Source organism: Harpia harpyja, chromosome 5, assembly GCF_026419915.1.
Source record: "Harpia harpyja isolate bHarHar1 chromosome 5, bHarHar1 primary haplotype, whole genome shotgun sequence".
NCBI lineage: Eukaryota > Metazoa > Chordata > Aves > Accipitriformes > Accipitridae > Harpia > Harpia harpyja.
Genome location: NC_068944.1, coordinates 7,927,167 through 7,943,302, shown reverse-complemented (window position 1 = coordinate 7,943,302; position 16,136 = coordinate 7,927,167). Strand labels below are relative to the sequence as shown.

Below are 16,136 nucleotides of genomic sequence, written 5' to 3'. Positions count from 1 at the left end.
CCTAACAACTTTGATCTTAAGGCCTTCCTTACAATTGTAATCCTTTATAGGGCAAGCCACTCTGATGACTCCAGCGAGAATAAGCATAATTTGTAAATATCAGATTGCTTTCACTCACATAACTAAGTATGGATTTCAGCGTGTAAGTTCAGATATGGGAGTAAAAATGTTTCCAGTTGCATCAAGGGAGTTGATGAAACTGTGGTGATTATATTATGAGGCTGTGGATGCAGTTTTAACGGTACCAGTTCTGGCTCCACCACTCACCTGCAGTCACTGCGAATCTTTGAAACATGCCATTACACCTGAGTCCCTGTCCAGTGAAAACCCTAATTGTCAAGCTCGGGGTTCTCATTTCTGCCATAAACAAAATAGGTAACTTGGGGAAACCACTTCTCCACCTCTGCACCTCTGTCCTCCGCCAGTATCACGGAGGCAGTGTTTCTTTGTTATGTTCTGTGCAGAACTCATCTAGTACAATTTCACCTGTTTGAGGACAAGGGCTTTCTTCTATATTATACAGAGCCATTTTTAAGAGGATTCCAGGTGCTGCTATTGCAAGGCACAGAAAAATACTAATCACTTCCCCTGGGACTGTGAGTCTGAGCTGTTTGCTCTTTGATATCCTAAAAAAAAAAGGTAAAATGCATAGCGTTACCATTGTAGTAGAACCAAAAGCTGACGGATCAGAATGAAAAAAAAAAAAAAAAAAAAGAGAAGAAAACCCCAACTTATTTTAAAAGCAAGACTTTGTGTAGTAGTCTATGCAGTTTATCTTGGCCTTTGCTCTGGTAAAAGATCCTACGAAGTGCAGTATGGTAAAACCGAACACTGATCTGATCTATTTACGTAACTTACATGTTCCCACTGTTGCTTGCAGTTGACATATGGCTTTTCTTGAAATCAAGCTTATCAGATACATTTATTAAGGCCTGTGAAGTGTTTCCTGTGTGTAAATTCAGTGGGACTGAATATAAAAATTTCACTTGCCTGTGAATTTTTCACGTTACATGTACTTAGAAAATCTAATCTGGGAGGTTCATTACCAGAACAGTTTTATTACTTCTGCTACTGTATCGTTATCAGACAGGCAAGATCCTGAATTTGAGACGTTTGTTGGTTTGGTGGTTTTTTTTTCATTTTGTAGCACACAGAATTAATAGACGGAGGAGTCCTCTTCACAGTCACACATGAAGAATGCAAATAGTTATTTCTAGCCAAATGCCACAGCTCCCACATTACGTTATTCTAAACGGGTCTTTCATTCCTGTAACTGTTGTGAGGTGAATTGTTAATATTCGATTATCAACAGTGATGTCACTAGGCAAATGTAACTGTAGCAGAGGGATCGGCCCAAAGTCAAAACCAAAGTTTACAAGGATTGAGATGAAAGAAATCGATATAAATAACGAGAGGGCAGTGCTACGAGGCTCTGCAGTGGTGGACTTGCTAACCCTAAACCCTTCCACCTGAATTCTAACAAGTAAATCAAAGCGCTCGTATCTGGATCAAGGCATTTTCCAGCTTTGCTTTAGTGACAGGGGAATGGGCATTACCCAGAAGCTGCAGGGTGATGTTCAGAGGCGGCTAACAAACCACCAGCTCAGCTTTTCTTTTCCACAGGGCAAGCACTCTAAATGCTCCTCCTCCCCTTAACTTGCTGAAACTTGCAGCTGTGATTCACAACCTGACCAACAGTGATAGATAACAAACCACTGACCTTGAGGGCGGCTTTGTGTGTCAGCCTTCTTATTGCGTTGAGTCACCGCACTCCTCGTGTGTGTTATTTTAAGTAGCACATTTATCAGCCAGTACCAAACAGAGTATGTGGCCATGTGTATTTTATTAGTGGGTTTTGAGTATTTAAAAAAAAACAAAAATCCCCCCCAAAATCCACTTTATTTCAAAAAAGGCTTGAAGGCTCTGACACACTTTAAAAATCTCCTTGTTTTCAGTTACAACATAAGGAATCTATATGGATGATAATATGTTTGCATTTGTAGCTTTTCCAAACTTTTTTTTTTTTCCTCCCAGCACACTGCAGTATAGTAATGTCAGAAATATACCATTCCCCATAACAGGACACATCTGTGGTGAATCTGCACAGAAGCAATTAATTTCCTTGTGGTATTTTTACACTGGGGGCTTAATGCAAGTCCCCATTATACAAACAAAAAGCTCTAGACAGCTCCTGCTGCCTGATAAAAAAAAAAAAAATAAAATAAAATAAATCAGATTGAGAAGGGCTGTTTGGCCTAGGACTGCTACAGGCAATGACTTGTAATGAGGCATCCCAACACTAATTATGAAGCTTATTAAAGAGAATTGTCTAAGTTGTACTAAAGTGCATGCTATAATCACGTTAAGGGAGACATGCATACTGAATTGGGGTCCTCCAGTTTCTTCCCTTAGAGAAGTGGACCCACTATTTAATGAAGCCAATTTGGGTCTCCGTTTATAGCAGCAATATTATTGTGCTTGGCAGACTGGTCAAGACGAATTTGATGGAGAGGCAGGTGAGAATCCCAGCAGCTTGGTGATAATTCACACATCATAGCCTTCACAACTAACTAACATCTGCGGGCAAGTGGGCCAAGAAACTGTCAAAAACAAATACCTCCAATCCAGGATTTTATTATTAAACTTCTCCCAAATCTTCACTAAGGTTGAAAAAGCAATATTTCAGTGTACTGTTTCAGGAAAGGGGAAAAAAAAAAAAAAAAAAAGATTAATAAAGATGTTAGGAGGCTGAACTGCTGTGAGATTTGTTTAATTATTCCCCACAGTACTGCCCCAGCAATCTGCTGACATTTAGCCCCGACCTTGCAAATCCTCAGTAAATATTAATATATCAACTCAAACAGGGACCGTTGTTTTATTGGTTCACGAAGCTCAGAGAGATTCGCCACAGCAGTGAAAAATAATGTGCAGAACTGAGGAAGAACGGCTCCTTTGATATCACCTTCTGCTGCACACATGTGCTGGGAGCATCAACAAAATGGAAATTCTGTTACTTTGCCACAGCTGTAGAGTGACACTTCAGATGCCTTTGCTTCTCTTTGTACAGCCTGCTGGAATAATCCCAAAACCACAGTGGCAAGAGATTAGAAAACACACACACGCACGTGCGCGCACACATATACACACACACACACACACACACAGAGGAAGAGAGAGAGAGAGAAAGAGAGAGAGATCACATTTTATTATCTGACACAGTGGATATTTTAATAATGGTAAGCTCCCATCTTAAAACCTAATAAGCTTTGCCCAGAACAATAAGCGCGCTACTAAGAGCCAAGGAGAGCTCAGCGCAATCTACTGGAATCTGTTTACTACGGTGACTTTGCTGTTTGCCTCCGTGAGCGCCACATAAACTTCTTTTTTCTCCAAACAGTTGCCCCTATTGACTGCTTCCTAATGTATTTTATGTGACTACCAGTCCTCACAAACGCTGACAAAATACCCCCGATTTATTTTCTCCCTTTTATTTGCTTGCCTCAAATGTAAATGTACATTATTAAAATATCTTCTCATAACTACACTGCCATTACTAATAGACGAGTGTTTGATGTGGGTCAATACTGCATCCAAAATTCTTGGGTTTAGGGGAAAGGGCTGCTGTGCAACATTTGGCATTCAGATGTATTGAGCTGCAGAGTTAATGCGTGATTAATTTTATTCATAAAAATGTTAATCACTTCATTGTGAGATCTTTTTAACATTCTGTGCACCGAACACCTTTTAACTTCTTTTTCGCACAAGCTCACAAATGTATTTAATATTTTCAAACATTCTGTTATTACCAATAACACTGGTAATTAAACATACATTTAGAATGTAATAAAAAGCTGGCAAGTAACGGCACAGCACTGAAGACAAATGGAAGCCCGTTGCCCGCTGCCTCTCCCGTGCCCCCTCCCCCTTGGCAGCAACTGACCAGTTTCTTTAATGCGCACTTGTTTGCAGAGTCCCGGAGGCATTTTTTTTTTCCTCCAGCGTGCTTCAACCCTCGTTGACGCAGCCGAATCTCATGAAAATAATGCAGCCCCGTAGCATGCTATAGATGATGCTAAAAATACTTCTGTTCTCAGGGAGGGGAGGATCACAGCGTTGGGCACATCGCGGCAGGTTGGGGGCTCCGGGGGGGTTGTTTTGGGTTGGGATGGGGGTTTTTTTTTTTTGAGACAAGCACTCGAGCCTCATCCGAGAGTGGTGTCAGGCATCGGTGGGTGTGCCGGCTGCACTCACTGACTTCTTGTTTCCAGCTGGGCAAGGCTATTGTGAGCGTATTCAGCCAATGCACTCATGAAACTGGATAAATGGATTAGTGGATCAGAGACACCATCGGCATCTTCAAAAGGAAAACAGCAGCCTGCAAAAAGACTGACATTTGTGTACTGGGGCAGAGGGTGTGTGAATGCTCTGCCTCCTCCAAAGGGACAAGACAGTGATAAACTTTCCACACTGACCACCTCACTTTGTGCTACAATTGACCAACAAAATAAATGGATTGCTTCATTGTTTTTGAACCGTAGGCAGCGCAGGGAAAGCGCTACTTGCGCAGCAACAAAGGACAATGTATTGTGTGGGGCCAACAGCTCAAAATAAAACCTTTAATTATCTACGGGTCAGCCATAAATCTGGAATAAAAATAAATGTTACTTTTTAAACTCGCCTTTAATTCTGCACAGAGTTTACACCCGCGCTTTCTATTCTCTCAGGAGAGGCACTACCAGGACTTGGTGTGTGCCCCGCGTTTGCATTTTTGCATTAGCTCGACTCCCGAGGAACACGTTGGGAAACAAGTTTGCTATCAGACGTGAAGGATGTCTGTAATGCTAATTAAAGTAAGTAAAAACAGATAAAAGGTGTATTTTTTTCCACTTTTTTTACAAACGCCCATGCACATATTCTCTTCACATACACAAAAGAGAGGCCAAAACTAATATTAATAATGGTGACGGGACTCGAGTAAATTAATTCCTCACAGAAGTACATTGTTTAGTTTTAAGAGCTCATATTTTCGAAGTCTTAAATTTTGAATACCTATTTCTATGGGGTTTTCAGCCTCCTGGTACTTCCAGAGATTCCTGTCCACATGGCTGGTTTTACAGGCAAGCTATGAACGGCGCTGCATGGGGGCACCGCACAATGGGGAACACCAACCTCGCCGGGAGCCGTTTCTGCAACTTTTCACTGCGAAACACGCCACGCAGGCCACGTTTATTACATGTTCCAGTGTTTTACTTGATTTGTTAGTCCCAGGTAAGATTTACTGCCGAAACGTAAAACTTGGCAGCTCGAAGCCGGGAATCGGGCCCCACGTCCCTCCTCACCGCAGCCCCTACGGAGCTGCCGGCAGCCGCAGGCCCTTCCCGGCGGAGGGGGGGACCGGCGGTCCCTCATGGCCGCCTCACGCTTCCCGCAGGCCGGCTGCGACCTGCCCCGGCCGGTTTACGACCGCGGCCGCCCGACCCATGGCGGGTTTCGGGGCCTGGCGGGGTCTCCCCTCCGTCCGCCGGCAGGCCTGAAGGGAGGCGGGCAGCGCTGAACGCGGGGCTCGGACGCCGGGCAGTCGCCTCAGCCCCGAACCGAGCCTGGGGCGAGGGGGAAGAGGGACGAGCGGCGGGGCCCATGTTTCGAGGCTCCCTTCCGCAGGGCGCTTCTTGCTCGTCGGCCCTTCCCCTGCGTTGCTTGCGTGCCTCCCGCCAGCCCCGGGGCCGTTCTTTACGCCTCGCCTTTTCAGGGCATTTGGGAATTAAAACAATTTAAAAAACCCCAAAATTATAAAAATCCCCTAACGACACTGGAACTAGCCAGGCGACGGAGACTTCCTTTAACACCTTCCCTCCCCAGCCGGCCTCCGCCGCGACGCCCCGGGGCGAGCTGGGCCCCGTAGGCCAGACGGGGCACAGGGTCAGCCTCAGCCCCCTTCCCCGTCCCGGGGCTGCCCACCCGCCATGGCGGGCACCGGGCAGCCCGCCTCAGCCCTGAGGCGAGGCGGCCCCAGCCAGCGCGGCCCTCTCCCGCCTCAGCCCGACCGAGGGTGACGGGGAACGAGGCAAGGCCCCGGCAGACCCTTCCCCAAGGAGCGGGGCTGGCCGGGGTGGGGAAGCCGCCTCGTTCTTTCAAGACGAGCCCGTTTAACGCGGGGCCGGTGGCCGGCAGCGGCGAGGAGCCATGTCCTCCTGCCGTGTGTCCCCCTCCCCGGCCTCCCCGCCCCCGCCGCTCTGCGCTCTTTGTAATAGTCTCATCTACAAGGACGATTGAAACTTTATAGCGCATGATTCATAGAGCGGGGCTGCGCTCGGAGCCGCGGCGCATATTACATTAATCAGTGTCAGGCCACTAAAACAGAGATATGAATATGAATTCTCCATATTGCAGGGGAGATAAATGCGCTTGTGAATAATTGATCGGCGCCCATGGAAAAAAAAAAAAAAAAAAAAGGCTGGGGTTGGCGGTTGGGGGGGGGGTCGAGAGGAAAACACGGTCACACAATGAAAGTTACCGGGAGATGTAAGGAGCCCCGCGATGGGGGCTGCTGCGGGACCCGGCGGCGGCGGAGGGGGGGTACAACTGTACAAGTTGGGGAGGCAGCGCGTCAAAAACTCAACCGGAGCAACAAAAAGGGATGACGGGAAAGAGAGCAATCACGGGAACGAGCCGCTTTAAGCACATGCACCCTCCTAATTTTCCCTTTCTCCTGCCTTGCTTGTGAGTTGTTTTGGGGTTTTTTTCTTTTTCCCCGGTTAAAAATAGACTTCTTTCTCAGAATAAAATAGAAAAAGAATAAAAAAATGAGGCACGCATACCAATGAGCACGTTTCATAACTACGTCCCTGTGACAAAGCCAAATCCCCGTAAAGCTGCCGTTTGCTTTTAGTGCGTTCTGGCAACTGCTAGTTTCGGAGTTCGCTGAACTCGAGATTATATCAACTTTTCAGTGTGCTTTCTTCACAGATTTCTGCCATTCTTCTGTTAATGCTAAGTAAATAATAACTGAAACAAGACAGGGAGACAATTTTTACTGGAGGAGGATGGAGGATTATGCAAACACGTTTGAAAAATGTTTTCTGCCACCCTCTTAAAGAGCGCGAAAATGTATCTTGGAGCTCGGTTGTTGTTCTAAAAGAAGTATTACTCCATGTAGCTCCCATCCGATTCTATGCAAATTTTCCTATTGACTTTATTTATCAGGTTCTGGTACCGTCATCGCTTAAAAAAAAAAAAAAGAAAAATGTAGGAAACTAGGACTTTCCAATTTACTCTTATCAGCTCGAAGCATTCCCAATTAAGGCAAATCGTTTAGCTTAAGCTTCTCCTTTATTATTCTCCCTACGCTCTGGTATTTGCTGGTCTACATCTGCCAGGGTGGATCTCGATGAAAATGGAAAATATGACAGAAAAACTACAAATTATTTTCCTGCCAGGGTGACGTCAACGATCATTCCTCGCACGGCTCACGTGACAAGCGAAACCTAGGGAATGTGGAGCACGTCCCGCTCCTTCCCAAAACCGGCGCGGGGGGTTCCCCCACTCCGGTCCACGGTCCCGCAGGGCACACCGTGGGTGTGCCGCCTCCGAGGGCTCCCTGCGGTAATAAACAAACGAAATTACCTCTCTCCTCCAGGTGACAGCTAGGCTAAGGCAACAGCCCTCGGGGACCGCCGGGCCGCTTAGGCACGCACCCACGCGAGAGCTTTTCTCGCTTGACCAACACGGACGTTTCTCAGCTCGGCGCTGCAGCTGCCCTGACTACTTTTCGGCGTTCCCTTTTCTAAGGCGGGGGGGGGGGGAAGCCGCTTGCTCTCCCGTCCAGAAACTTTGGAAGCGGCTCAAGCACCCTCCGTTCGAGCACGCAGCCCACGGACCCCGGGAGGGTTCCTCCTGCCGCCAGCAGGCAGCAGCTCCCCCGGGCCGTCCCCCCGCCTTCGCCAGCCGAAGAAGGGAGGCGGGGGGGCAAGGCAGGGACCGGGTGTTTTCGTCCCATCCCCGGCAAACCCTCCGGGAGCGGTGGGGAGAGGCGGTGGACGGCGCTGGCTCGGCGCTGACCCCACGGGGCTTCGTTCACCCCCTCAGCTGGTTGGGGAGGGAAGCATCCCGACTGTTGGCGTTACTGGGTGGGAAGGGGGGGGGGAGGAATCAAACAAGCAGATGGGGGAAAAAAAAAAAAAAAAATCAAGTTCTGCAGCAGAGCCTGCTCTCGAGATGCTGAGGCTTCCAAAGGCGGAAAACTGCCAAGCAGATAACTATTGGGAATTATCACTCTCCGGAGGATAATCAAAACTGGAAGCACACTCCGGAGGATGTTGCCGGCTTTCTGGCTGGATTAAAGGCGGGCAGCCTTCCCCCCCTCCCTCCCTCCCTCCCTCCCTCCCCACCCCCGGCCGAGCCGAGCCGAGCCGAGCCGAGCCGAGCCGAGCCGAGACGAGCCGAGCCGAGCCGAGACGAGCGGCGGGGCCGGCACCTCCGGCTGCCGCCGCCGGGCGGGGGGACGGCGCCGCCCGCAGCCCACAGAGGGCGCTGCGAGCCTGCCCAAAGCCCGGCCCGCTCGGGCCCCGCTCGGCCCCGCTCGGAACCGCTCGGGCCCCGCTCGGAACCGCTCGGCTCCATTCGGAGCCGAGCGGTTCCGAGCGGGGCCGAGCGGGCGCAGACCCCCGCAGGCACAGAGACCCCCCGCGCCCGCTCACGCTCCTTCGCTCTCCGCAATTAAAAAGTCCCTTCTGACGTTCATAAGCCGCAAAGTAATCCCCTCTCCTCTCCTCCCCAGCCAATTTAGCACCTTCGCTCCGCCTCGCAGAGCATCGCTGAGCCCTTCCTACGCGCCATCTCCCCTCATGGAGGAGAGCCGGGGGTAGCGGGGGGGGGGGGGGGTCGGTCCCCGGCCGTACCCCGGCCCGACGGGTTGCTCGGGGCCGGCTGTGCCGCCAGCGAGGAATTTGGGAACCGGGCCTGAGGGAGGGGTCGAGGGGCAGCCGGGCTGCAGCTACTTTTTTGTGAATTGGTAGGAGAGAGAAAGCAATTCCGTCAGGTTTACACCAGCACTGACCTGACGCGCCGTTTGGCTTTACAGGCGTGAAGTCTTTTTTTCTCTCCCCCACCACCCCCCCCCCCCTTTTTTTTTTTTTTCCAAAGACTTCTTCCCTCTCCCTCGTCCTCACTGCAAGCCAAGTTATTATGGTTCGGTTAAAACTGTAATATACTCTTTTGTTGGAACCGTTACCCACGCGGGACTGCCTGGGATTTAGGAAAAACAAAACAGCTAAAAGCCAGAAAGCAAACTAATTGATGCTACGCTGGGAACAGCAGGATGTCAAAATGCGTCTATTTTCAGAGACAGCCCTTCAGATACCCCGCACAAAATCTGTTTCGTCCGATCTGTTTCTCTGATCCATCTGAAAAACGCAAAAAAGTAGAAGCCTACCGCCTCCGCTGCTTTGTCAACACATCCCTAAGCGATAGTTTACCGAGACCCCTCTTTGCTTGCGATGATTCTGCAGCTAAATCAAGATCAATATTCTGACCTCTGACAAGAATTTTATTAATATTTTATTTGAAAATCTCGTCTTGTTTCCGACAAGTCCTGGTCTGAGGTTGGTTCAGTTTGGATAGGGCGTCACCACATTATTTCTTAATGACTTTCCCAGCTGCTTCTTTCCATTTTCCACCATCAACAACCATCTGGTATCTTATTAGCACCTCAATGCTCATTTAGTGTTCTCATTTAGGAGAAAAAAAGAAGTAAACACTCAAAATATTACACATTTTAACGGACCGTCTTTGGAAGATTAATGCCTTTATAAACCGATAGATTGTCTGTCTCAGTCTCTTTTTAACCAACAGATCGGAATCGCAGAACTTTCTTCTGGGAAGTGCAAGAGCTGCCATCTTTTTTTTTCTTGCTTTCTTTTTCTTTTTTTTCTGCTAAGACTGTGCTTAATCTCACAGGGAAAAATCTTTCACGGTCATATTTCCTCTGTGTTTATTTAAAGCGTAAATCATTACAAATAATTCTATTTCCTAATCTATTGGGTTTTTCGGCTTCGGTCGGAATGTATACCAAAGCACTAAAGCTCTTGATCCAGTTTAGGAACGGGCTCGGACAGCAGAGTTACACGCTAGGTAACTGTGAGGAAAATTGTCCCTTCCATTTTCAAGAACGTATTTTATAACGTAAGTGGAAGTCAGATCAATTTATGTTCGGAAAATGGACACGTCTGATTCATCACAATTGAAAAAATATCTTTAATTTTACTAGGCAAGAACTAGCTTCACTCAGCTTCCTAACTCTACGTGTCTGAAAAGGGAAGCTCGCAGCTTGTTTTCGATAAAATAGCTACAAGAGTCATTAGAAGCTCGGATTTGGTATTTTAAGTTTCACTTACCCAAAGGCAAAAAGACTTGACTTTTTAGAAAACAAGTTATAAATGTTTGAATAGATTTGTAATATACGTATAAGATCTGCAGCAACAGAATACATACCTGAAGAGAGCTCATAATTTCATTTAGTTTATTAGACAAAAATATATGATTTAGACAAGTTTTGCTGACGCGCTATTTACAATCTGAAATCACTCTATATACAGAAAAAACACAAACACATGGGAAACATTTACCAAACAAATAATCCAAGAATGGTTAGAATAACACGATCTGAAATGGTACAATGAAGAAGGGGATCCATCTACAGATTTGTGTAATCGCTTTTATGGATTTGCACCACCTTATTGCAAAAAGAGATTGATGGGAGTCGTTTATATAGTTTCCTTTTTTTTTTTTCTTTTCTGTCCTTAATACCAGTCTCTGTAATATTTTTTTCACCAAACCATTTAATCAAGCGGAAGGGAGAGCTGTTAAAATTCTCGGTGTTCCCTCTTGCTGAGCCAAAGAGCTGCAGGGGGGAAGGGAGGAAGGAAAAAAAAAAAAAAAAAGACGTAACAATCTTTCAGGAAAAAAAAAATAAAAAGAGAGAGAATCCTTTCCTATAATTGCCTGTCTATTGCTATAGCATCCTAGTATTAGTTAATTGCACAGAAATCATTGTCACTGGTGTAATTAACACAAGATCTTTGAGGTCTGTTAAGTTTCAGAAAAGTTACAGGCTGGCTATGTACAATTGCAATTTAGCCTAACTTTGAAAAGATTACAGCAACTTCTGTGTTGTTCTTGTTGTCTGTATGTATTATTATGGTGATGATTAGGTGTTATAATTAGTCTTTATTATTCAAACACTCTGTTTCACATAAGTAACATTCCTGCAGTGAAAACAAACAAACAAACTCACTTGTCACGGACAGGCTGGAAGGGCGATTTTAGCGGCTGAGGTGGGGATTCAGTTCTTGGTACATTTTCTCTTTCTAGAAGAAGACAGAAGGAAAAAAAACAAACAAACAAACAAACAACAAAAACAGAAGAACCATTTTAGAATAGCAACAATAAAAATCTGGACAGTGTGCAGAGAACACACCTCCCTCTCACCCTCTTGTTCAGACGTGGTAGGTATATATGTGTTTGTGTGTAGAGCACTGTTCCCTACTTCCAGTATTTAAGGAGTATGCAAGCTTTTCTTGCCACGTTTTTGACTGTCATAGAAATTATTGGGAGATGAGGGTCAGGAAGGAGGGAAGGGAAGCAAAACTCAATATGTTTCACAGCACTATGCCTACATTCTCATCTTATTTGATGGGCGTATAGGCTGAGAATGTAATAGCCCACATGAAATGGGCTTAATGTATGCAAGCAACATGCTCCAGGAGAAAAAAAAAAAAAGGGAAAAAAAAAAAAAAACAAAACAACCAACGCTAGGGTAAATTGTAACTCCGTTAAAAGCAATCAGTTACACCAGGGCTGAATCTGACACCATTCCTCAAGAAGTTCATGTGCGTGTGTTGGGGGTGGAGGGAGGAGTGGCTGCCTGGTGCATTCATTACCTATGTGTTTGGGACTGGTCCTCTCTGAAGGTTTTTCACTGCTTAGGGCTCCCAGGGTTGCTGTTAAAACAGAAGGTTGTTGCTGGGCCTGGAGGTGGTGATTATGATGAGCAGCGTGGTGGTGATTTACTCCCAAAAAGGACCTCACATTTAGCAGGGAACTTTGAGTGAGGAAAGCCCCATTTGTCCAGTTGTGAAATTTACCAATCTGGCACGTGTAGAGTCCATGGCTAGGGAGAAAAGCGGGGTGCTGGATCTGTGGGGAAGTGTGGTTAACCTGGGGAGGAGGGGGCGGAGGGGGAGAAGATTTCAGGGCACCATCGGGACTGGTCGCCGTCTCTGCCAAAGACCAAATCTTGGGTTTGCTGTGAGATGGCATCTGTAAATTGTTCTGTCCCCCGGGACTGATGATTCGCGTGCTGTTGTCAGAGGCCTCCTTCACCATGGCCAGCGGGTCTTTGGGTTTCAGCCCTTCAGTCCCTGACAGTGCCAAATCCTTCTCCTTTTCCAAGTGCTCCTCTTCGCTGCTTTGTCTCAGGAGCTCGGGCTTCTCCTCCTCTTCCTCGTTGCTCTGCTCCCCATCGTTCTCGTCGATTTTGTCGATGTCTATGCTCTCCAGGTCGATTTCCTCATCATCTTCGTTCTTCTCGGGGTCCCCCTCATTGTCACTCCCGAAGAGGTTCGCGTCTTCTTGGTCCTTACTCCTGGACCCCCAGGTTACCTTGTTCTCCTTCTTGAGCCGCCGGCGGGCGTTGGCGAACCAGGTGGAGACCTGGGTGAGGGTCATCTTGGTGATGATGGCCAGCATGATCTTCTCGCCCTTGGTGGGGTAGGGGTTCTTGCGGTGCTCGTTGAGCCAGGCCTTGAGGGTGCTGGTGCTCTCCCGGGTGGCGTTTTTGGGCCGCCCCGGGTCCCCGTACTGGAACTGTCCGTAGGGATAATAGCCGGGGGCGGTGTGGGCAGCAAAGGTAGCAGGGTGGACACCCGGATTATCTTTCAGCTCGTACTGGGAGCCCTGCAACACATTCAGACAAGCGGAGAGGAAAAAGCACATCAATTATCTCGTTAGCGTCTCTAACAGACCTGAATAGGCTACTCCGGGAGCCAGAATACGCCTTTGAGCCGTGCAAAGGGTCTTCACAGGCAAATTCGGCCCTCCCCGCTCCAGGCTCTTCACGTTTAGATCAGACAGAGGTATTCCCAAATGATCCCCCCTTCTTGCGGGGAAGGGAAAGGAGAGGGGCTAAGCTGGGCTCCGCCAGGCGTTATGCGTATTTTCTCCGCAAACCAAATCAAACCAAAGGATGGAAATGCAGCAACTTCGCCTTCGCCTCGGCTAGACGATTTACTGTGCCCTCGAAATTCTCAGGCAGAGAAAGCAGGTACTACACCTCAGTTACAAACTCATGCCTGCGCACAGCGTCGCGTTTCTCTGCAAAATATCCAGGAGGATATTACAAATGCATGCAGAGCATTCTTCTTTGGCCCCAGATCTGCCTTTAAAAGGAGTTGGCGTGAGACGAGACTGGGGAGATGAATGCACAACTTCGCTACGAAGACACTTACAATGTAAGAGATTTTCCACACACAAGCCAATCCCCCCGCCCCCGCCTTCGCCCCCCCAAATCATACGCTAAGATTCTGGTGTAAAACATTAACTTCTAACTGTTAGAAGAGCCTTTAAACTCTGGAATGGAAACTGATCCACGCATTGTAGAATATGGATAGGCAGACACTTTATCTCATAAGTTTTACTTTGATGTGGGCAGACCAAACACAAATTGTTTACAAGCGTTTAGAGACGGTGATTTATTCGCAATCAATATTCTTTTTATCATCAGTAGTAAAACACAGCAAGTCAAATTATCCCATCAGGTGTTTTGGTAAATAACATTTTATCTTTCTAGCAACCTCATTAGGCCTCATTATTACCGCAAATTGTCCAGATATTAACTTAATATTTTAGCCCTTGATTTACAAATTCTCTGCATTTTAGAATTTATTTCAAAATATCGCCGTCATGGTAAATCACTCTAGTAAAATACCACGATACTTTGCAAGGAGGAAAGGGAACTGTTCCTAAAGAGCTAACATTTGAAGCCGTTTTCTTTTTTTCTTGCTTCTGCTACAGCCTCGCTTTTTTTCTAGTCCAGAAATACATACTTAGTATTACTCTTGCGAAATTCGTGTCAGCCTTAAAAACGAACCCCTTCAAAAATGTCCGCGAAGAAACTAACCTAACTTTGTCAAACAGTTAAAAAGGACCGTGCCTTTTAGTTTCAGAGGCAAAGCTTATACACAAAGAGAAGCCCGATGTAATTTTTGTAATGTGTTACAGAGTAGGCTTTCTGCACTCCCTTTATTCCGCTGTCTTTTGTTATTGTTGCTGAAATGATATTTTTTTGTGTAATCTCTGCTGGGAATTCTTTTGAAGAAGCCACTTGTAAATCACTCATTGCTGCTGTCTCAACTTTTACTGCATTTCCAAAATCAAGGTTAAAAAAAAGTAGGAAATGCATGCTGTTAAAAGTGCCTTCGCAGGAAATGTTTGCAGCACCAAATGATCCGTTTTCAGATGCTGACCCTTGTTCGACAGCGTATCTCCCTACTTGCCGACATATATGTATTAAAAAACCCTCGCAAGTTACGCCTCGCGTGCACCCGCTTATAAATATTCACACTTTTATGTTTCGGGGGGAGAGAAAAGAGGGGCATTCAGAAACTAAGTGGAACCTATGCGTACCGCCGCCGAGAAATTTGGAGATACTAGCAACGAAACCGTTTCAACGACACCAGAGATAAAACCAGTTAGTTAAAAAAGAAAACAAACAAAAAAAGATGTTTCACTTTTTAACTATTGCGTTCTAAAGAAAAGGCAAAAAGAGATCCGAGGACAATCTGGGTGGCGGCAATTTGTTTTAGAGTTAACGCCAATATGCCTTTCTGCTCCGATGCATGTAATGGGATGTAGATGCCCTCCTTCGCTTGATGCAAATCCGATCTACCATACTGGCCATAATCAGAGTAGGAAAAGTTCAGGGAAGAGAACGGGCCATTTTTAAGGCTCGAAGGAAAAGGTCGCGAAATAAACGGGCGTACCCACTCCCGACGCTGCACTTTGGCCTTTCGGACGGAACCTGTTTATAGCTCGGCGGCAAAGAAAAGGACCGGGCGGAAAGAGGAGCGCGCTGGAAAGCCGATCGAAACAACAGGACCGAGAGTATCACCCGTCAACAACAACACCAATAACAACAAGGGGGGGGGGGAAGAAGCCGAGTTGCTAGGGAAAGCCGACAACACGGAGGCAGCAGCCCTGCTCAGCCCTTTCACCGCCAAGAAGAAAAAAAACTCGGAGCCGAGTTTTGCCCGGCTGGAGCGACGGGATGGGGGCAGACGGAGCCCGTCGCCCCCCGGCCCCTCATCTCTCCCTCTCCCTCTCCGACCCACCGACACACACGCTCCCCCCCCCCCCCCCCCTCTTCCCCGGCCATCCAGCGGTTCGGCGGCCTCCACCCGCGGGCCCGGCGTGGGTTGAGGCGGGGGTGGTGGGGGTGGGAGGGGGGTGTAAGGCATCTCGGAGCTCACTCACCATTTGGGAGAAGAGGCCGAGGTCGGCGGTGTAGGGCAGGAAGGCGCTGTAGTTGGGGGCGCTGTAGGGACCGGCGTACATGCCCAGCACCGAGGTGACAGCGGCCGAACCGCTGCCCAATTCGGCGCCCGCCGGCCGACCCGAAGCGGCTGCGGCTGCTGCTGCGGCTGCGGCGGCTGCGGCCAGTACCCCGGGCCGGTCGCTTCCGTACACAGCCTGGCTGGCGCTGAGATACTGCGGGTAACCCAGCTGGGGGAAGGACATCTCCGGGGCGAGGGCACAGCGGCGGAGGAGGAGGAGGAGGAGGCGGCACTGGCGGCACTGGCGGCGGCGGTAGAAGCGGCAGAAATATAGAAAAAAAAAAAAAATGCCGGGGGGGGAGGGGGGGGAAGGAATTATTAAAAAAAAAAAAAAAAGAAGGGGGAGGAGGGAGCCTGAGCAGCCGGGGAGGGGAGCGGAACAAACCCGGGCTTCTCTGGATCTCTCTCTCTTTCTTTCTTTCTGTCTCTCTTTCTCTCTTTTTCCTTCCCCCCCTCTCTCTTTACTGGAGTCAGGCAGGGCGAGAGAACAGAACTCGAGCCGGTAATTTTCTTTTTTCGTTCTGATTTCTT

General features: G+C 47.8%; 1 protein-coding gene across 1 annotated transcript; it reads right to left on the bottom strand.

Annotated features, from left to right (window-relative positions):
* Positions 1-9,573: 9,573 nt before the first annotated feature.
* On the bottom strand, positions 9,574-15,849 carry IRX1 (iroquois homeobox 1). The gene is made up of 4 exons (XM_052788471.1): positions 15,526-15,849; positions 11,937-12,951; positions 11,291-11,363; positions 9,574-10,897 (listed from the first exon to the last, which is right to left on the bottom strand). Exons 1-4 carry the CDS (start codon positions 15,787-15,789, stop codon positions 10,840-10,842), a joined length of 1,410 nt encoding a protein of 469 aa, XP_052644431.1. The 5' UTR covers positions 15,790-15,849; the 3' UTR covers positions 9,574-10,839.
* Between the last annotated feature and the right edge of the window lie 287 nt (positions 15,850-16,136).